We start from the raw sequence: 22,176 nt of genomic DNA on the forward strand, positions 1-22,176 counted from the left end.
GCTACAAATATTAAATGCATAAACTAATACAAAAGTATTGAAGTAAATGAGCAAGTATATTATGCAAGTTAATCAATCAATGGACAGACTTTGGTGCCCATGACAATATTGACTTGAATTAGCTATAAAGTTTACAGCTGTCTTGCAAATCATCACAAACATCTCAGTTTTAACTTCTTGGGCAGAAACAACCAGCTGTAAAAGCTGTCCATGAATGTAATAACTGTCTGCAGCCAGAATTCAGTAGCAATTGGAGAGCAAAGTGAAGATTTCCCTTTTCTGCTGCTGCTGCTACAGCAGTTCTTATCTTCATGTACTGGCCTAAACACTAAAATCAAATTTGCCATGAAAACAGGTGAAAAACTCTGCAATAAAAAATGTTATCATCTTCAAATAATTTACTTTTTGTAGTAAAACAAGTATTCTTTTCACTTAATATACAGGACAAAAACATCTCTGTGTAAGCCCACCTCAGTGTGAGAAAACCTTTATAGAAAAAAATAATCTATAAGTAAAGTATAACTCAAAGAATAGTCAATGTCTCCTCTAGATTATTGTGAATTCCTCATAGCATTCTGTTGAAAATGTTCTCCATTTGAGCACTGCCTTACATAAAGCAGAGGAGAAACTTTAAACAGCATGAAAGTCACTGTGACTCTTACCAGAAAAGACACTGGGGATCTTGGAAAGAAAACTTTTGACTGTTCGAATAGGTATCCCATTTTTTTCATCTTGCATGCGTGCTATGACATCTTCCATCTAAACACAGAGAAAACAAACAAAAGAGAGAAAGAATAAAGACGTTCAGAATTAGCTCCTAAAATAAATCCTCCAATAAATCCCAGGTCAATCTCTCAGAATGACAGATCCACTTCTACTATTTTTTTATTAACTCAGAATTTATGCCCAGTATTTTTGTTGAACAGGATAAAAATCTGCCATTAATTTATTTGTGGACAATGGTAAAAGAATGTATGTGCCCAAAGTCTCTTGGGAAAGAAATACCAATGCAGAACAAAGAGATTCAGTTAAAAGAAACAGTTTAAAAACACTGATGGATATAGACCTTCATGTTTTGACTGTATTTCTAGTCTCGTACCACATATAAAAGCAAAATAGACTCATACAGTGTTCTAGGGGATTGATACAGTTCTCAAAAAGGCTGTTCAAAACAAAAATAGAGCTTTTAAGTTCAAACTGGAAAATCCTTTTATTTTGGATAGAGAAAAAAAAATACAGTATGATGAAGTTTTGCATCTCCAGGGATGCAGCAACAGAGGAGGTATATAATCACTTTGCTGTATTTCATTTATCATTTCACTTTAGCTCTTATTTTTTCCCCAATTCATTTTTTTATGATAACTTAGTCCATACATTTTATAAATTATGCCCAATCCAAAGTTCCACTTTCATGTGAACTATGAACAGCAGTCTAGGCTCTTAAATTGGAAACACAAAGGGGACACAGTATCAAGTTGTGCTGGCAGAGGTACAGGCTGGATGTTAGGAGGAAGTTCTTGCCAGAGAGAGTGATTTGCCACTGGAACGGGCTGCCCAGGAGGTGGTGGAGTCACCACCCCTGGAGGTCTTCAAGCAAAGCCTGGATGAGGCACTTAGTGCCATAGTCTAGTTGATTAGACAGGGCTGGGTGCTAGGTTGGACTGGATGATCTTGGAGGTCACTTCCAACCTGGTTGAATCTAAGATTCTATGAAATTGCCTGTTCTCTGTGTATAAATACCCACACAACCATACATTCAAAACCTATAAGTAAGTTTTCTGGTGAGATTTAATACTAATAAATAATTTTCCATAGTTTATTAATTTTCACCTGGGTATTAAAATCAATGATCATAAACGTAATTAATCAATATTGTCACAGTTCTTAAAGCATAATTCACCATTTTCACTTTAAGAAAGAAACGAAATTAATTACTGAAGTATTCATCTGGCAAGTGAACAAGAGAGAAAGAAAAGGGATAAAGTCCACAGAAAATACAATTGTAGACCTGTCTTCTGCAGAGACAGCATTTTATGACATTTTCCTCCCACAAGAGTTTATACTGAATTCTACACTCCACACACCATCTATTTTGTGCACCATTGTGCAATTTTCCCTCGGGGAATCAAACTTCCCCAGTATTTTTATACAGTGCAGATACAGATATCGATACATGTTCACACAGATGCATCTAAGTGCTACATTTATTCTGTATTATAAAACAAACAAACAAAACTTCTATGATTTGATACAGAAGAGCTTGCCTGGGGAATATTTGCTTTAGACTCTTCAAACCATCTGCTTAACATTCTAAATGTAAGTTTTATTTATGAATTTGTGTGGTAACCACTTGCACATTTAACGATACCTTCCAAAAGAAATACATGTCAGGCATGACACAGAAGGCTCATCAGAAATGGAGATCAATTTGCAATGATCTGTATTATGTCCTTTTTCTTGTTATGTTACTTAGGTTTACTAACCTGTCACAGCATTCCCAGTGTGTACTCCAAAGCATCTGAAGGAGTTGCAACAACCAATTAGAAAGTGTGAATCAGAATTTGTTCAAAAACACAGGGTGAAATGAGTTACTACTACCAAAGTAGTAGCAAGTATGGCAATTTTTCATCTCAGAATCTAGATTTTATTCTAGGGAACGAGTGATTCCAATGGCTAAATATTCCAATTCAGATGATAAAACTGCAGTTGCAAATCAAGAGCTTAAAAGAAGTAGGTTGTATGTCCTTTGACAGCCCTCAGAGCCATAGAAATTAAAATCTTAAACCAGGTCCCAATAGGTAGAAGAATATCTTGCAATTCACATAGGTTGTGACTACTGCCTATTTTTGCTCTCAAACCAGTAATTCTAGAAGACTGCTGCACCAAAACACCCCACTCATATTCACAGCAAGTTATTCCTCATAGAATCAACCAGGTTGGAAGAAACCTCCAAGATCAGCCAGTCCAACCTAGCACCCAGCCCTGTCCAGTCAACCAGACCATGGCACTAAATGCCTCATCCAGGCTTTTCTTGAACACCTCCAGGGACGGTGCCTCCACCACCTCCCTGGGCAGCCCACTCCAATGCCAATCACTCTCTCTGGCAACAACTTCCTCCTAACATTCAGCCTAGACTTCCCCCGGCACAACTTGAGACTGTGTCCCCTTGTCCTGTTGCTGATTGCCTGGCAGAAGAGACCAACCCCCACCTGTCTACAACCTCCCGTCAGGTAGTTGTAGACAGCAATGAGGTCCCCCCTGAGCCTCCTCTTCTCCAGGCTAAACAGCCCCAGCCCTCTCAGCCTCTCATACTGGTAAAGCAGAACAATACTGTTAAATGCCAACCAATACAAGAGTAACAAGTAAAAGTCTGGTCAGGCCAAAAGTGAACATCATCAGTGACACAACATATAAAGAAAGGAATCATTGCCTTAAAAAGGCATCATGCCTTGTGGACACAGTAAGTCCTTCCACTAAAAAAGATAAATTAGTATTTTCTATTTAACAGCAGTGAGATTTTCTGCTTTACCAAGCCATTGTGATGTATCTGGGAAGGCACTGTCATGTAGAATTAACAGGGGTAAAAAAACTGTAAAACAGCTTCAGTAGAATCGTATCATGGAATCATATCATAGAATCAACCATGGTGGAAGAGACCTCTAAGATCATCCAGTTCCAGTAAATACATGAATGAGAAACATGCCTAAGCAGAGATGCAGGCAAACTGTAAAAGGACATAGAGATCACTGAAGCAGATAGAAGAATAGTTATCTTCTGCAGATAAACTCTTAACAGAGGAACAGATATGGAAATGAGAACATAACATCAGTAATCACACTTTAACAAAAAGCTGCAAACCTTCCTCGAATTTGTTTTTCTGTAAAGGCTGATGAGATCACAAAACAAGTTCTGAGAAACATTTCTCAAGAAGTCTGGCTTTTTCGCTTCTTACCATGTTAGTTCAATAATCATTTCAAATACTTCATGTGCATTATTGATACTAAAATAAAAATTAAGTGCCTTTAAAGTCATATGGTTTCTACAACTTCTTCTTACATTAAAACTACTGTTCTTATTAATTTTCAGAACATATTTCCTGCAGACATACTTTTGCTATGACATTTTGAAATGTACTTGTACTGAAAAATAGAATCTCCATAGTTTAAAAAAAAAATCTTACCATCTTTTTCAGTTATTTGTCTGAAGTTTGACATAATTTTGCCATCTCAAAGCTTCTGTTTTGTTCAGGCACTATGACTGCTTTGAGCAGTGTGGTTTGACGAGACAATCTACAGAGGTTTCTTCCTACCTCCATGTTCTGTGAGTTCACTAGGCATTTGGTTAGGCTACTACTTAGTAGTATGCCCATAGTTATCTGATGGGTCAGCATGAAGATACTTAAGTAAGCCTACGGTTAAATGATTCATACTGTATTGCTCCCATTTTTAGCTCACTTCTTCCTTTGTATTTTCACAAAATGACAATCATTGAGTCCCCACAACAGCCAAACTAGAAACTGCCTTATTTGTAACTTTTATTGGCAAGGATGAAAGTACTGCACACAAACTAAGTTGCCATTCAACTTTTCCTGGTAGTTCAGGAAGCTAAATAACATTCTTAAGCATACATTAACCTTTCTTGCTGGCAGGTAGTTCAGAGGAAAATACTTGCACACATCAAGAAGAGGCAACAAAATGAGAGCCAGTGACTAACAATGCCAGAATAGAAGCTTAGTAAGCTATTGATAACAGCTTTTATGTCAGCTGGGTTCCAAATCATGCAAAATGAGTGTTTTCATCTTTAATGGTCTCCTTGAGATGGTAAAGGTGCTCAGCACTAAACTACTTGGTTTCCTTACTGACAAAATGAAAGTTTTCTCAGGCAACTAACAGGTGAAAGCTTTACAGCAACTAACAAATTAATCTCATTGTATTTTCATGCATGGAATGGAAAATTCATTCAGATAACTCAGTTTTGTCAGCAAGAAAGCATTTTGTATACAAACATCAGTGATGTACTTCTTTTAAAGCCTGCACATAGTTTTTAAAAAATACTCCTCTAGTAGTGGTTTTAAATGTTTTGACTCAACTAGGAGGTGTTTCTGATACAAATATTACTTTATTTCAGCCCATTTAGAATCATAGAATTAACCAAGTTGGAAGAGACTTCCAAGATCATCCAGTCCAACCTAGCACCCAGCCCTAGCCAGCCAACCAGACCATGGCACTAAGTGCCTCATCCAGGCTTTTCTTGAACACCTCCAGGGACAGTGACTCCACCACCTCCCTGGGCAGCCCATTCCAATGCCAATCACTCTCTCTGCCAACAACTTCCTCATAACATCCAGCCTAGACTTCCCCTGGCACAACTTGAGACTGTGTCCCCTTGTTCTATTGCTGATTGCCTGGGAGAAAAGGCCACCCCCACCTGGCTACAACCTCCTTTCAGGTAGTTGTAGACAGCAATGAGGTCACCCCTGAACCTCTTCTTCTCCAGGCTAAACACCTCCAGCTCCCTCAGCCTCTCCTCATAGGGTTTGTGTTCCAGGCCTCTCACCAGCTTTGTTGCCCTTCTCTGGACACGTTCCAACACCTCAACATCTCTCTTGAATTGAGGGGCCCAGAACTGGACACAGTACTCAAGTTGTGGCCTGACCAGTGCTGAGTACAGGGGAAGAATAACCTCCCTTGTCCTACTGGCCACACTGCTCCTGACCTGCTGGAAAGTAGCTCTGTGGAAAAAGACCTGGGAGTCCTGGTAAACAAGAAGATGATCACAAGACAGCAACACTGCTAAGAAAGCAAATGACATCCTGTCATTGGCCTTGAGAAGAGTGAGGCAAGCAGGTCAAGAGAGGTTCTCCTCCACTATACTCTGCCCTGGTGAGGCCTTATCCAGAGTAGCGGATCCAGTTCTGGTGTCCCCAGTTCAAGAACAGAGAACTGCTTGAGAGGCTACAGCAAAGAGCTACAAAGATGATTAGGGGATAGAACATCAGTCTTATGAAAGGTGGTGGAGTCTGTGTCTCTGGAGTCAATCAAAGCCTACCTGGATGCTGTCCTGTGCAAGCTGCTCTAAGTGAACATGCTCTAGCAGTCCATTTAGCCTAGATAATTTCCAGAGGTTATTTCAACCCCTACGATTCTGTGATTCTGCAATCCCAAAACTTGATGGTATTCTCCTTTCCTTATCTTTCATTTCTGTGTTTCTCATTTCATTTTTTGTTTGCTCATTTATATCGATTTTTATCTGACATTCCCTGTTAAAACTCCATTTGTAAAACAGGATTTGAGGCAAATAAATTGTGCCTTTGAATACTCTGAACTCCACAGACATTATTTGTACTCATTACTTTCTGCCCACTCATTGAGGCTTCTATTACTCTTAAAGCTGCCAAGATTGTTAAACTCTCCTCTGAAGCAACTTCAGTAACTGCTGCTCAAGTCTTTTACCATTTGTCCTGGTGTTGAATTTTTAAATCCAGACTTTGGTTTGATTTGTTTTGGTGGTTTTTGGCTTTTTTTTCTAGTTGACTGGATGGGGCTGGGTGCTAGGTTGGACTGGATGATCTTGGAGGTCTCTTCCAACCTGGTTGATTCTCTGATTCTATGATTTACTTTTTATGCATATATTACATTTGCAGGTTACCAGCTTATAGCTGTTAATTTTAAGGCTCAATGTTCAGCACATTAGGTAAGCCATACAAACGACATTGTTAAATGATAGTGTAAAGAATAAAATAAAGCACAGTGAGAAATACTTTGCTTATACTGCAGCACATGGTCTCATGGAATTAATTTTTATTTTAGTCATAATAAAAATTATTCCCATGGCATTTAAGGGCTTACAAAATTCATAAATACTTTCATGCTTGGAAATGTGGCAACAGAGACTCTCAACTAATGGCAAGAGTCATTTGGGTTTATAAAACAGCTATTTTAATCAGGTAAGTGTAAACAAACCAAGCAATACATAAGAGTGATAGCAATGTGGGAATGATTGCTAAGTTAGGTGATTGCTCAGTAAGGAATCACAGAATCAGTCAGGGTTGGAAGGGACCATGAGGATCAGCCAGTTCCAACCCCCCTGCAATGGGCAGGGACACTCTACCCTAGATCAGGCTGGCCACAGCCTCATCCAGCCTGGCCTTAAACTCCTCCAGGCGTGGGGCCTCAACCAGCTCCCTGGGCAACCCATTCCAGGCTCTCACCACTCTCATGCTCAACAACTTCCTCCTCACGTCCAGCCTGAACCTATCCATCTCCAGCCTTGCTCCTTTCCCCCTAGTCCTGTCACTCCCTCATATCCTGAAAAGTCCTTCCCCAGTTTATTTGTAGGCCCCCTTCAGATAGTGGAAGGCCACAATAAGGTCACCTGGGAGCCTTCTCTTCTGCAGACTGAACAGCCCCAATTCTTTCAGTCTGTCCTTATGGGAGAGCTGCTCCAGCCCTCTGACCATCCTCGTGGCCCTTGGAAGTTAAATGTGATGATCAATTCCTAACATAATATCTCGAAATTCTTGCAAAGTTTTGATTTTGTGTTTCACAGCTATAGTTTATTACATATGTGCAGAATTTCTTGTCTTGTCCAATGCAGTTCATCCCTAATACCATTTAAATCTAGTAATCTCAACAGTGCCTGTTAAAAGAGGGTCATGATGTGTCTGAGCATCAACTTCAGCAGTTTTTTCCTCTCTGACTCTTTGTGCTTTTCCATCTCAGGTATTAGCTACTCTCCTTTCAATCTCTCATTACCCTATCTGCCTTCCAGCTGCTAGTACACATTCTTGAACTCAGCTAAGATACTAGCACTTTTAAGCTAAACTAATCACAAAAATCAGGTCATGACATTGTCTGGCTCCCACATAGCAAATGCCCTCCCTGTCATAGATTGCTCAGTATTACAGCTGATATCCTCAACGTAAGTACAATAATTTGTCTGCAAATTACACATATCTCCCAAGTAGTATCTTGGGATTCAGTAATCCACCAGTAGACAGATGGTTGAATTCTATTCCAGCTCAATTATTTATGATTGTGTAGCTGAGTTATGAAGTTGATTTCTGTAGTTTCTTCTGTGTCAGAAAAATAAAAGCTATTATTGACAATGAGCCAACTAATGAACACTGTGGAGTCCTCATACTGCAGAATGTACTGCTTCAGAATGAGAGGAAAAGAACTTGCCTGAGTAAAACAGCATTTAAAGAAGTCATTATTAGCAATAATATAATTACAATATATTATATATTCTTAATAATATTATTATCAATAATATCAATGTAACAATATTGACAATAACCATGCTGTTATTAACAATATTATTATTATAGAGATCAGTCTCTCTTAAATACAAAGAACTGAGAAAAAGAGATATGTGGGCAGGCCACATAGATTGTGGAACTGGACTTACAGCCCCAGAGAGAACTGCACTGGCACATCTGGGAGGACAAATTGTGGAGCTACAGAATACACTAAACTAGTACTGGTAATTAATCCTCTCAGGCATCATTATCTCTGTATGGGCCTTGAGCTACAAGTTTTTCGTATTCTTTGTGTTAATTCAGACCTTTTAATAAGTACTTGAATACACTGTTGCCACTCACTTCTTCCACAAATGAACCATGCCACTAGCTTCCTCTATCCAAACTTTTCAAGACCAGGTTTAAAAGAACAAGAGTGGAAAGGGGAGAGGGAGGATATGGCAAGTTGGTACAGCTAGACAAAGAGATGATGCATTTAGCACTTTTCACAAAATCTGGGAATACATACTCAAAATGCTTTCAGATGGTTCATACTGAATTACATAACCATCACCTCTTCTGATATGATCATAATAAAACACTAAACCACTAAGTGCAAATGGTATTTTAAAGTCATTCTCACAAAGACATTTAACGAATTTTACAACCTGGGTTTTTTTACTGTGAGAGAAACATGCATCATGATGCATCATCTCAGAGAAATGGACCCTTAGGATCAGAATGCAATAGCTTTCATAAACATGGATCTTAATGAAAGCATTAACTCTTATCTATAACCTGCTCTTATTTTCAGTTGAAAGATTTTTAAATTTTAATTCCACTGTACTTAAAGAATATCAGTAGACCTCGATCTAAATATTAACCATTAAAGAATGGGTATATTTTACAAACTCACAATGTATTTAACTCAGAATTACAGAGATGGGAAAGAAGAATATTTTTTTTTCAAGTTTAGCTTTTGTTTGTAATGGTAAAATTTGTTACAGAATTGTCAGCTTATAACAGTTACGACCACTTCATGACCCAGTGAGCTTTTTGCAAATAGCACAAGCAGTGTCCCCACAACAGAAGTCAAACACTGCAGCTGAACAACAGATTCTGTGAGCAGTTCTGTATACTCAAAATCCTCTTGTAAATACTCTTTCATGATTTTTCCAAACAGATATCATCCAAATGTGAAGAAATTTGGATTTTGCCTCTTCCATTGTCAGATATAGATGCCCACAGGATGTCCTGCCTTCCTCCCACAATCTCACAAGGTGTCTGCAGCTTGTGACTGCAAACATCATAGATACTGATGGGAAAATGGTGTCACACTTCCAACTCTATTCCAAGATTTCCAAACTATGAAAAAAAAAAAAAGGAAAGCTGATTTGGCAGGTAGCTGCAGTGTTTAAGAATCAGAGCACTACACAGTAGAGCTCTACTGATTGAGACCATTTGTATTCTTTTGTTATTTTATCTGGTTAGAGGGTATGAAAAAAAGATACTTTTCCCTCATGCCACTCTTCCAATACTGCTGGTCATTTCCACATCCTTATCTGTGTCAAATCCATCACTTTTATATTGCATGCACTAACATAGGGGCAGAAAGCTCAGTCAGTGATGATCATCAGGAAAGACTTCTAGGAAAAACTTGCAGTCCTATTCAACTTTGTGTCCTCAACAGACAGACATTGTACAGAGTGATAGTCTAACCCATTTAAACTACTGGTTCTATCCAATCTAGTTATTTAATGATAACAGGAGGATCAATCATCAGAAATAAAACTAGAGCTATTATTTCACTTTAATTTCTTTGTAATTCTGAATTTTAATGGCTCTATTTCTCTAACTTAACCAAAATCACTCGAGAATACTTTTTTCTTCTATCAGGAGACTATAATTTTTAAACTTCAATTTACCATTCCAATGAGGAAAAAAAAATCTCAAAGGTAAAAGCAGATTCAGTGAGAGAGGGCTATATCTAGGTATTAGTCCTTTCATTATCTACTGAAGAAAATCCAAAGCATGGTGGCATTTGTAACTCAATGCATGATAAATTTTTCCATGTCAAGCTCTCAAAAGAGCAGATGGTAATGATGGTACAGCTATAAAAATAGAAACGTACAAATACAACTGCTTCTTGGAATTCTCACAGCCAAGCTTACATGGTAGTGAGCATTTGTGCTGGTTTTGCCTGGAGTAGAGTTAGTTTTCTTCACAGTAGTTAGCACAGGGCTAAGGTTTGGATTTGTGCTCTAAACAGTGTTGATCTCACATGGAAGCTTTTGTTATTGCTGAGCAGTACTGACATAGAGTGAAGGATTTTCTTTCTTCTCACACCACAAGAAGTTGTGAGGTGACACAGCCAGGACAGGTCATCTCAACTGACCATATTGTATGACATCATGCTCAGCATATAAAGCTTACTGAGGAAGAAGGGAGGGGGCTATGTTTCGAATGATGCCATTTGTCTTCCTAAGTAACCACTACACATGATGGAGCCCTGATTTCCTGGAGGTGGCTGAACACCTCACCGCCCATGGGAGGCAGTGAATTAATTGGTTTAGTTCCTTGGACACAGTTTTGCTTTACCTATTAAACTGTCTCTATCTCAATCCACAAGTTTTCTTGCTTTTACTCACCCCACTCCATCAGGGGAGAGTAAGTGAGCACACAGCTGTGTGGTGATTTTTCAGTGCCTGGGTTTAAACCATGACAGCATTTCACCAGTATGACCATGGTTTCTATGCAAACAAGAGTGAAATCAATCAGAGCTTAGTCAGAGAGCCAAAATGACAAAGAGACTTCCAGTGTAAGCTAATGGCAATATTGTGTCATCTGTCTATTCTTACAATTATATTTGAAAATTAACTGTTCACATTTATCACAGAATCACAGAATGTCAGGAGCTGGAAGGGACTTCAAGAATCATCTAGTTCCAACCCCGCTGCCATGGGCAGGGACACTTCACACTAGATCAGCTTGCCCAGAGCCCCATCAAGCCTGGCCTTAAAATCTTCTATAGATGGGGCTTCCACCACCTCCCTGGGCAACCTGTTGCAGTGTTGCACCACACTCCTGGTGAAGAATTTCTTTCTAACATCCAATCTGAATCTACCCATTTCTAGTTTTGCTCCATTCCTCCTAGTCCTATCACTACCCAACATCCTAAAAAGTCCCCCCCAGGTTTCTTGTAGGCCCCCTTCAGATAATAAGGTCTCCTCAGAGCCTTCTCATCTCCAGACTGAATAGCCCCAAATCTCTCAGTCTCTCTTTATAGCAGAGGTTCTCTAGGCCTCTGATCATCCTCATGGCCCTTCTCTGGACATGTTCCAGCACATCCATATCCTTCTTGTAATAGAGACTCCAGAACTGGATGCAATACTCCAAGTGGGGTCTCACCAGGGTTGAGTAGACGGGGAGAGTCATCTCCTTCAACCTGCTGGACACACTTGATGCAGCCCAGCATACAGTTGGCTGAACACTGGTTGCTCAAGTTGAGTTTTTCACCCACCAACACCCTCTCCCCAGGCTGCTCTCAAGTCTATATCGGTGCTTGGGATTGCCCTGACTCACATACAAGACCTTGCACTCGGTCTTGTTTAACTCTTTGCTAAGCTATCAACACAGTAGGAATTCTTACAGCATTAATCATGCATCTTCAGTCTCTGTTTTACTAATTAGTAGAAAGATAGGGCACTCCCTTTCAAACTTCCCAAGGAACAGAAATAAAAGACCAAAAGCAGAATCCTTACAAGACTCTGTGTTTGTTTCTACAACTCTAAGCACAAAGTTAGGAAAGCTTTCAAAATAAACAATGATCTGTTTTCACTGGGTCTCTAAAAGAATATTCACAATTAATTCATCTCTCTGAAAACTTTCAGAGCTTTTTCACAAATTACCAAGCTAAACTAGTGGTTGGATGTAAAGTTGTTTTAGTAAGGAAATAAAATTTTCTGGACTTATTTTCAAAAAAAGGAATTAAATGCCCTATCATATGAAAACAGAAGACATGTTTGAAAGAAAACATGCTAAAAGTAAGATCCAAAAAGCAAATGAACAGAAAAAAAAAAAAAGAGAAACCATTAATATGGATTAATATGGAGGAGAGGAGGGTGAAACTCAGTAACAGGCACCAGTACTGACAGCATCAAGAAATGACACAGATATTCCAACATACAAGGTTTTGCTGAGCCTGGATTCAAAGGGAATGATTCATAATGTCTTTGCAGGTAGTCATAATGCCTGTTTTATTTTTTTTCTGGTAGGAGAATGGGTGAGCAAGTCACCTGCCAAGACTTAGAATCATAGAATCAACCAAGTTGGAAGAGACCTTTAAGATCATCCAGTCCAACCTAGCACCCAGCCCTAGCCAGTCAACTAAATGCCTCATCCAGTCTTTTCTTGAAGACCTCCAGGGACCGTGACTCCACCACCTCCCTGGGCAGACCATTCCAATGCCAATCACTCTCTCTGCCAACAACTTCCTCCTAACATCCAGCCTAAACTTCCCCTGGCACAACTTGAGACTGTGTCCCCTTGTTCTATTGCTGGTTGCCTGGGAGAAAAGGCCACCTCCACCTGATTACAACCTCCCTTCAGGCCATTGTCAACAGCCATGAGGTGTGTCTTGAGCCTCCTCTTCTCTAGGCTAAACCCCAGCTCCCTCAGCCTCTCCTCATAGGGTTTGTGTTCCAGGTCTTTCACCAGCTTTGTTGCCCTTCTCTGGATACATTCCAGCACCTCAAAATCTCTCTTGAATCGAGGGGCCCAGAACTGGACACAGTACTCAAGGTGTAGCCTGACCAGTGCTGAGTACAGGGGAAGAATAACCTGCTAATCTATCTAAAACTGTCGAGGAGACAAAAATGTATTGTCTTTAAGAGATGAAGGACACCTCACATGCAGAACTACTTACATTTCTAATTGTCCCACTTTCAATGACAAATACTTACTCCTCTCACAGATTCGTTGGTGACAGGAGAAAAACAAGTGCTCCTATCAAAACTCAAATGAGGGATTCACAACAGAACCCTTTGTCCTCCTTTTTGTCCCCTCCCCTTGCACAGTGAAACAGCCTAGAAAACTATTCACATCCACACAAGGAATTTCCATCCAAAGATAGGCGTCACCAGCACCACATCTGAAAAATCTTCCTCTTCCACTTAACTTGATTTTCTTGCTTTCTTGTAGTCAAATGATTGCCTGGGAGTGACTTTTTATATTCTCAGACCGAGCCAGAGTTTAGTCAGAGCTGAGCAGTACCTGTTCTACACAAGAAAGAAGCAGTGATACTTAACTGAATCAAAATCTCACTTTGACTTTTGAAAACCAGACAGGAAAACATTGTGATTTAATGTGATTTACATACTAATTCCATCATCTCAGTGACAAAGCAAGGATGGTGTCATTTTGAGTATTGTGACAGATTTTTAAATATTTATACCATTTTCTATTATTTTGCTTCTACAGTTCCTTCACTACTTTGAACCCACACTAAGTAAGCTAATTTAGAGTATCATAACGCTAATGCAACATGGAATAGAATCATAGAATCATAGAATCAACCAGGTTGGAAGAGACCTCCAAGATCATCCAGTCCAACATAGCACCCAGCCCTAGCCAGTCAACTAGACCATGGCACTAAGTGCCTCATCCAGTCTTTTCTTGAAGACCCCCAGGGACGGTGCCTCCACCACCTCCCTGGGCAGCCCATTCCAATGGGAAATCACTCTACACAAGCTAAATCTGCATTTATTTCAGTGGTCCTTACTCATGATTTAATCACCCTTTGTAAAAATCATCAGATTCCAAGGCTGGTATGCAACAAAGCTACTCAGATGTTTCTTCACTTGAATTTGCCATGCTTATAACAAAATGGTTTAGCGGCAGATTTTGTGCTGAAGAAGATGTAATTGAAGAAGAAAAGCTTTTGTCACAGCTAAGTTCCTTTAAATGGGTTATGTCAAGGCTTGGTATCTAATTCAGTATACACATGCTTTTGATAATTCTATTTCCCCACAAAATTTTATGGCATCTTTTCTTTTGTCTAGTTGCATGAACTGCACATATATGTGTTGACTGTGTAACTGTGTCCTGCACAAACAGACAATGCAATATTAAGCAAATGTTCTGTCAAAGTTTGTAATGGTGGTAATTTTTGTACAGGTTGAACCTGTAAGTAGTTTGTCACCCAAAATAAGCACAGAAATTGCTTTTTAAAAAAATCTCAAAATGCATGACTGGAGAACACCAAGAATGAATAATGCTTTCCTGTCACAGGTATGTTCTTTCAGCACTACAAAGTAGCAAATACTATATTTTTCTTATCATCTTGTGTAGGTAAACCTTAGGCTTACACATTCACTCTATGCATAGTCTATTAACAAGAAACTATGTATGGAACACTGCAGATTTTAAGGTTGACGTAAAAGTGATAGAAACTGAAAAGTCCATATTGTAAGTTCCCTTAGTGCCCTTATGGCCAAGAAGGCCAATGGGATCCTGGGGTGTATTAGGAGGACTGTGTCCAGCAGAACAAGGGAGGTTCTCCTCCCCTTTTACTCTGCCCTGCTGAGACCTCATCTTGAATACTGTGTTCAGTTTTGGGCTCCCCAGTTTAAGAGGGACAAGGATCTGCTGGAGAGAGTCCATCGGAAGGCTATGAGGATGATCAGGGGACAGGAGGGCATGGCTTATGAGGAGAGGCTGAGGGACCTGGGGCTTTTTAGTCTGGAGAAAAGAAGACTTAGAGGGGATTTGCTAAATGTTTATAAATATCTGAGGGCTGGCCAGGAGGGGGGCACAGGCTCTGCTCAATTGCTCCCTGTGTTAGGACAAGGAGCAATGGGGGGTAAGTTGCAGCAAAAGAGGTTCTGCCTCAACACAAGGGGGAACTTCTGTACTGTAAGGGTCACAGAGCACTGGAACAGGCTCCCCAGGGAGGTTGTGGAGTCTCCTTCTCTGGAGACTTTCAAGGCCTGTCTGGATGTGTTCCTCTGTGATCTGTGTTAGATAGTATTGTCCTGCTCTGACAGGGAGGTTGGACTGGATGATCTCTTTGGGTTCCTTCCAAATCCTAACATCCTATGACTCTGTAAGATTTAGATTTTTCTTTTATTATTCCAGTAATGTTCATCTCATTAATTAAAAAAAAAGTATTTTTCAGAAAATATTCTTTGTGAATTGTGTCACTTAATAAAACACACTTCAAACAACTAAATTACATCAGCTTTCCCTTCTATTATATTGTCATCTGAAAGATATCAATATTCACTTTGTAGATGACCTGTTTAAAGCAGATCATCTCAGAGTAGAGAAACATCATAAAATCTCTATGTAAAAACATTAGATGGGGAATACACAGGCAGCTGCTAATGAGTGTTGCTTTCATTAAAGATTGAGAGGAGTTGTCTGCTTGCCACTGTAAACAAAAATAGAAACAATGAGAGTTCCTTGGAGCTCCATCTAATTAAGTGTTTTACTAACTGGTACTAAAGCATTAAAGGTATTATGGTACATATAATCACTTAGCTTTGGCATGCAAAATAAAGTATGCTCTGATGGGGCTATAAAGTACCAAGTGGGTAATTACAATGTATTGATGCCATACAAAGGAATTCACAGGACAGAGTTATTTCATCACAAATTCCTTTAAGATAGTTGTGAGATCAGGCTTGGAGAATAATGTAGTTCTGTAGTAGTAATGCAAATGTAAAATGAAATTAGCTTGATAGGAAATGTCATTTATAATCACATGCAGCTTACTATTTGTACTTTGAGACATCAGCATGTTTGAGGCAAAATTTTGGTGTTTTTTAGCTGAAATCTGTGATAGCCATCACAAGAAGGTGCATTGCATGAAATGACAAACTGCTAATACAGTCTTCCACTCAACATTGTAAGCGCACTGGTTTCCAGACATCAGAATACAAAGGCTGAACGTTTCTTCAACAATTATGTAGAATTGCTTAACACTAAATAAAACAGCTCCTTTCAGTGAACAAAATGTTTCATATTTTCAGGCTGTTTTTCTGGAGTTATTAAAAAAATATGAAAATGCATTTTAAAGTTAACTGTCATCTTCTTAAGATCATCCTGAAAGAAACACTTTGAGTATGTACCATTATCCTGAAAATAAGATTTGTTTCTCTCGACCTTTTTCTTTTCCCCTCCCTTTTGTTTCTGCAAGGAGAATGAAATATGGATTCCTACTGTCTGCACACAGGAATTACATAAGAGCAACAAACAAGATCATGTCATGTAAACTATGAGTCCCCTTTGCCAGGGACTCATAATATAGTTTAGGGCTCTTCTACTGAAATGAGATATTATTATTAGCCCTTGGCAACAAAGTAAGTGTTGCAGTCAGGAACTGACATTTGGATTTAAGTTAATATTACATATCAAGTGGGGACAAACTGTATGGTTATTTTGGAAGGAAGAAAAAGTAACTTGTAACTACAGATTCTCCATTCCACTGAAGACAAACAGCTCCCATATCAAGAGGATTTGGTGAGACAGGAAATACAAAACCACTGCCTCAGAGCAGTCCAAGCTGCTGTTGACTACAGAGCTAACTGACAGAGAAGTTCACAAGCCATTTCTTTCATTGTACTCCTCCTTCTGAGCAATGAGAATAACCACTTCTAGCCACCTAGCAAAAGCAATAGAAGTAGCTACAGTCAATACCAGAGCTCAAGAGGTGCCACATCCTAGTTATGTTTTTGCCCATGCTCCTCTTCCCAAACATGAGGACTCCCTGCATTAAAAAAAAAAATAACTATTTTACAAAAAGAACAGCATGTGCAGCTCCCCCAGTTCAGTGGGAAGCTGAATTAAAAACACATATCATAGAATCATAGAATCTACGAGGTTGGAAGATCCCTCTAAGATCATCCAATCTAACCTATTAATCAGCCCCATCCAGTCAACTAGACCATGGCACTAAATGCCTCATCCAGGCTTTTCTTGAACACCTCCAGAGACAGCCACACAGTACAATCACTATGTGCAAACACAGTGATACTGATGAATCAGCAGGTAAGCTATGGCAATACTTCTAAGAAAGTGGACTATTCACTCAGCTCACATGAATCACTCTCTTCATGAATCTGATTTATGTGTCCTTGAGGAGGGTGACACAAGTGACCATTTTTAGTGTAGGACTATCACTCTGCTGCAATAACCCAAGCACCACTTTGGTTCTCCTTCCCTATCTCTGACAAAACTTGATCTTGGTCTTCTGTTTTTTCATAAAAAACTCAAACCACATTCCAAGCACTTCTCCTTGTAGGCTTTTTGTCACATTATGAAAGAATGCAGTGAAGTTTTCAGATGCTTGCACCTGTGGTCTTTTTAAGACAATCTATAGCATACTATGAACTACAGGAAATACATTTAGATGAGCAGCTTTAAAAGTAAAGTCAGTATATTCCTCTTCTGAAAGTGTAACTTACTTAACTATAGTCAAAAGTACATACTGGTAACTCCATGAACTGAAGTTTGGTGCTTTTCAGGGGAACAAAATTCCAAAAAGCACCCAAACAGATGCACACATTTAACACGTTGTCAGTGAAAGATTATATTCTAAGTAAACTAATACACAGTATTCTGATCAAACACAAGCGGGAACTGAACTCTCCATTGTCTTAATGCCAGATATATCTTTTTTCTGCTTCCCTTAAAGAAGCCAACTATGTGCTCTTTCTTGCCAGTTACATACATTCTTTTACACTTTAAAGTGGTAACATTTCCATTCTTTCACTAGAAAGTATTTGCACAAACCTGCAAGACTTCCATACTGCTAGCTTCCCAAAGACCTTAGCTCAACCAAGAACTTTTTACAGCAGCACGTGGGCAGTAAAGCAAGCTACCATGAGGAAGCTGTAAGTAACATATGTGATTAACCCAAACTCTGGACATAATTCACAGAAAACACCTATTAACTTTACTAAGATTTTTACTTACATAAGCAGCACTTTACAGGGGTATTATTTCCGCTCCATGAGCTGCCTCTCTGAATCAAGTCAGATACAGTCTGATGACTACGAAATACAAGGTTGGCCTTAAGTGAAAGAAGATGGGTTCAAAATAAAAAACCCTAATGCTGTTATGCTGACTATATTCCATAGACACAATGTAATAGCAGAGGGAGAAGATTTGTGATTTTATGTAATTTTATGTCACTTTAGAAGTTCTAGCATAAGTAAATCCATGCAGTTAGTTTGTATTACCTCAGACCCCATGATGTAGCAACATGTCATTCACAGAGCTTTTGGCTTAGAGATGGATCAATCTCCAGCTCATATTTACTTCACTCCAATTTGGTTGGCTGAGTGGATGAAGCCTTTTTTGAAGTAGCAGAAAAACACTTTTTAAGAACAGTTCTAATAATATAAAACAAAGTTTCAGAGTTCACCTCAGGGATGGTACACCAATAAGTTAAGGCATGGCAAAACAAACTTCCTTTCCCTCCAAAGCAATATGCAAAGTGTAGAAACAAGACTTTTCCTGTGACAACACCTACTTGACTCCCAGTAAATTTCTACACCACCCTTCTAATACCTTCACTTATTGCTCACTTTTCTGTGAGCATCACTGAGACGGGAAAGGAACTCTAGAGATCAACTCCAGTTGCACGCAGACATCTCAGAGAACTGCAAAATCTCAGTTGTCCTCTCAGTAATTTTAGGGGACTTGCATATAGTAGCAATAAAAATTCAGTAGTATTGTCTAAAAATAATAGCCAAAATCTGTATGCTGTTCCTGCAAGTGTTTTTATTATTATCTACTAGAGCACTGTGAACTTACACTTAAAATTGCTGCATTACTGTAGAAAAAGATATTTTATAAACAGCAAATCTTTATACACAGCTTGGTTTAAATAGGGGTTGCTTTTAATTAGAGTGAGAAAGATGTGCTATAGCAAAGTACAACACCTTATTTAAGGTTTTACCTTTTCACTGATGAAAGAAAAAGTGGTAAACATTCTAAAAATACACAACAGTTTAAAATAAGTTTAATGATGAACACTAAGCAAAGAACATTAAACAGACGTTAATGAATGAGAGTTTTGCTTTCACTCTTGCAGGAGCTGAAAAAGAGTAAAAAACATACTTCTATTTAGACAAATATTTTTACTTATATTGCACATCAATTACTCATACAAAGAAGACTTTTTTTTTCAAACTCACTTAGCTGTGTAGTCTACATGCTGCGGCAAAACCCAGAATTTCTCAGTCTAGAGTTGTGCACTGAGTTCTTTGTATCTCTACAAAACAGTTTTTGTTTGTGTTAACATATCATTTTCTATCATGCATTGCCATTTCCAAGAAAAGCTCCCTGCAAAGTCACTATTAAAACTACCCATGCAAAAAAACCTTCTACAATAACTTCTTAAAATTGTTTTCTACTAGTGTTGTGATGACAAAAATTACTATTTCTTCCAACTCACTAAGGGAAATAGAACTCCAGGTGGTTTACAGGCTACTGGGAATTCAAAGTGTTGCACAAGGAAAAAAGCCAGTTTTACACAACACAGCAATGCTGTCCATTCACATCTACTTTATCTGTAGGAAAAAGGAGACAGTAACCCAGTCAGTTGCTTTAGGCTTAATTGAACTGATGTTCAAACATAGTTACCAACTTCATAGTCCACATTTTGATGTGAAGTTTTGCCAATATTCTGCTTGCTGACTTTCCAAAAAATGTGATTAATGAAAAGCCAGAACTGTGTACTACAGTACTCAATTGCCTTTTTGTTTTCATTACACTTATCTGAAGTGTTACTGTTACAGAATAGAATGGTTTGGGTCGGAAGGGACCTCCCAAAGTCTAGTTCCCCCTTTTTAGTAAAAAGGGACACCCTCCACTAGATCAGGTTGCTCAGAGCCCTGTCAAACTTCACTTTAAATATCTCCAAGTGTGGGGCCCCAGTGACTTCCCTGGGTAACCTGTTCCAGAGTTCCACTATCACCATGATAAAGAACTTGTTCCTAATATCCAATCTAAATCTACTTTTCTCTAGTTTGAAGCCATTGCCCCTTGTCCTATCACTACAAGTTCAGAAGCAATGGCTGAGATGTCATCCATTTTTCCCAGCACCAGCAAAGCAATTCTCTCGCACATTGTTTATGCCTCTATGAACACATCACAAACTGAAATGGAAGCTAATGCAGAACAGTACAGAAACTCAAATTCCATTTTTCAGATTAAGTCCTCAATTTTCTTAGACTATGACTCAGACTTTCAAAATCACTTTTAAAGAAAGCAAGCAAAAGGGACTTCAAAGCTGAGAAAAACAAACAAACAAAAAAAACCCCAAACCAAGCCAAAAAAACCCAACTAAACCCCACCTCAATCAGTCAGTCAGACCATTCCAAACTGTTTGGAAACCATGTTTTCCTTCTGAGTGTCTGTGATAGTATTATCATATGTTATATGCAGAACCATGTCCTAACTATTAAGAACGTGATTCTGTCACAATAAATAAGACTCCGCCTTATTACTTCTTGCTCATTATTAAAATGCAAATCACAGAATCACAGAAATCAACCAGGTTGGAAGAGGCCTCTAAAATCATAGAATCAGAATCATAGAATCAGTCAGGGTTGGAAGGGACCACAAAGATCATCTAGTTCAAATCCCCCTGCCATGGGCAGGGACACCTACCCTAGAGCAGGCTGGCCAGAGCCTCATCCAGCCTGCCCTTAAACACCTCCAAGCATGGGGTCTCAACCACCTCCCTGGGCAACCCATCCCAAGCTCTCACCACTCCCATGCTTAACAACTTCCTCCTCACCTCCAGCCTGACACCCACCCATCTCCAGCTTTGCTCCTTTCTCCCTAGTCTTGTCACTTCCTGATATCCTAGAAAGTCCTTCCCCAGCTTTTTTGTAGGCCCCCTTCAGATACTGGAAGGCCACAAGAAAGTCACCTCACAGCCTCCTCCTCCAGACTAAACAGCCCCAACTGATCAGAATGTTCCAGCCCTCTGATCATCCAGTCTAACCTATCACCCAGCCCTGTCCAACCAACTAGACCATGGCCCTAAGTGTCTCATCCAGTCTTTTCTTGAATACCTTCCCTGGACACGTTCCAGTATCTCAACATCTCTCTTGAACACAGTACCCAAGGTGTGGCCTGACCAAAGAAAGAAAGAAAGAAAGATCGATCAGGCTTCCCAGTCAAATGGTTGAGTCACCATCCCTGGAGACATTTCAAAGATACAAAGATGTGGTGCTTCAGAACACGGTTTAGTGGTGGACTTGGTAGCATTAGGTTAACAGTAAGACTCAAAGATCTTAAGGGTCTTTTCCAACATTCTATGATTTTCAAGTACTTTCCAAAGTAATTTCAAGCATTAATAAATACATATATGAACCATAATGAAATGTATGAGAATTCTTTTTTTCAATTATGACAGCATGGACCAGTTATATAATAATGGATCATCCGAATATTCAGGTGTAAAGTGAGTATATGCTAATACCGTATTTTTCAAACTGGTGCTTGATAACAAAAAGATTTTTGCAACACATTATGAAAAGCAAAGCAACTGCCCATAAAGACCTCTCATATTCTACAGGTTCTTTAAATTTAAGCAACCCAGCCTAGTATTGCATTTCTATGGCAAAATAGGCAGCCTGTTTCAGGAAAAGCTGCAGTAACCCACAGTAAGCCCATAAAGCCCATGTTAACTAATGCACATGTCAAAAAAACCCCTGTTACAGCAATGAATAAGTAAAGCAGATTTCAATTTGTATGCATCTTTGGTGTGCTGCCATAAAACTGTGTTTCATAAATGCACATCTGTGAAAATTCTTTCAACATGTGAGCACAGCTGTTCCTCAGATCCAACTTTTCTGCACATTTCCTGATCATTCTTTTGCCTGTTTGGCAAAATCAAGCCTCCAATTAGTATTGCATAA

At 39.1% G+C, this 22,176-nt stretch overlaps 1 protein-coding gene across 9 annotated transcripts in view; it reads right to left on the reverse strand.

The window, feature by feature from the left end:
* The window catches only part of RGS7 (regulator of G protein signaling 7), a 194,995-nt gene that overhangs the window by 118,902 nt on the left and 53,917 nt on the right, over positions 1-22,176 (reverse strand). For all 9 annotated transcript variants that reach the window (XM_064158619.1, XM_064158621.1, XM_064158622.1 and 6 more), the window contains one exon: positions 663-759. In XM_064158619.1, the coding sequence (XP_064014689.1) occupies positions 663-759 (97 nt within the window). The remainder of the gene's footprint in view (positions 1-662; positions 760-22,176) is intronic.

This window comes from Pogoniulus pusillus, chromosome 18 (assembly GCF_015220805.1).
Source record: "Pogoniulus pusillus isolate bPogPus1 chromosome 18, bPogPus1.pri, whole genome shotgun sequence".
Lineage (NCBI taxonomy): Eukaryota > Metazoa > Chordata > Aves > Piciformes > Lybiidae > Pogoniulus > Pogoniulus pusillus.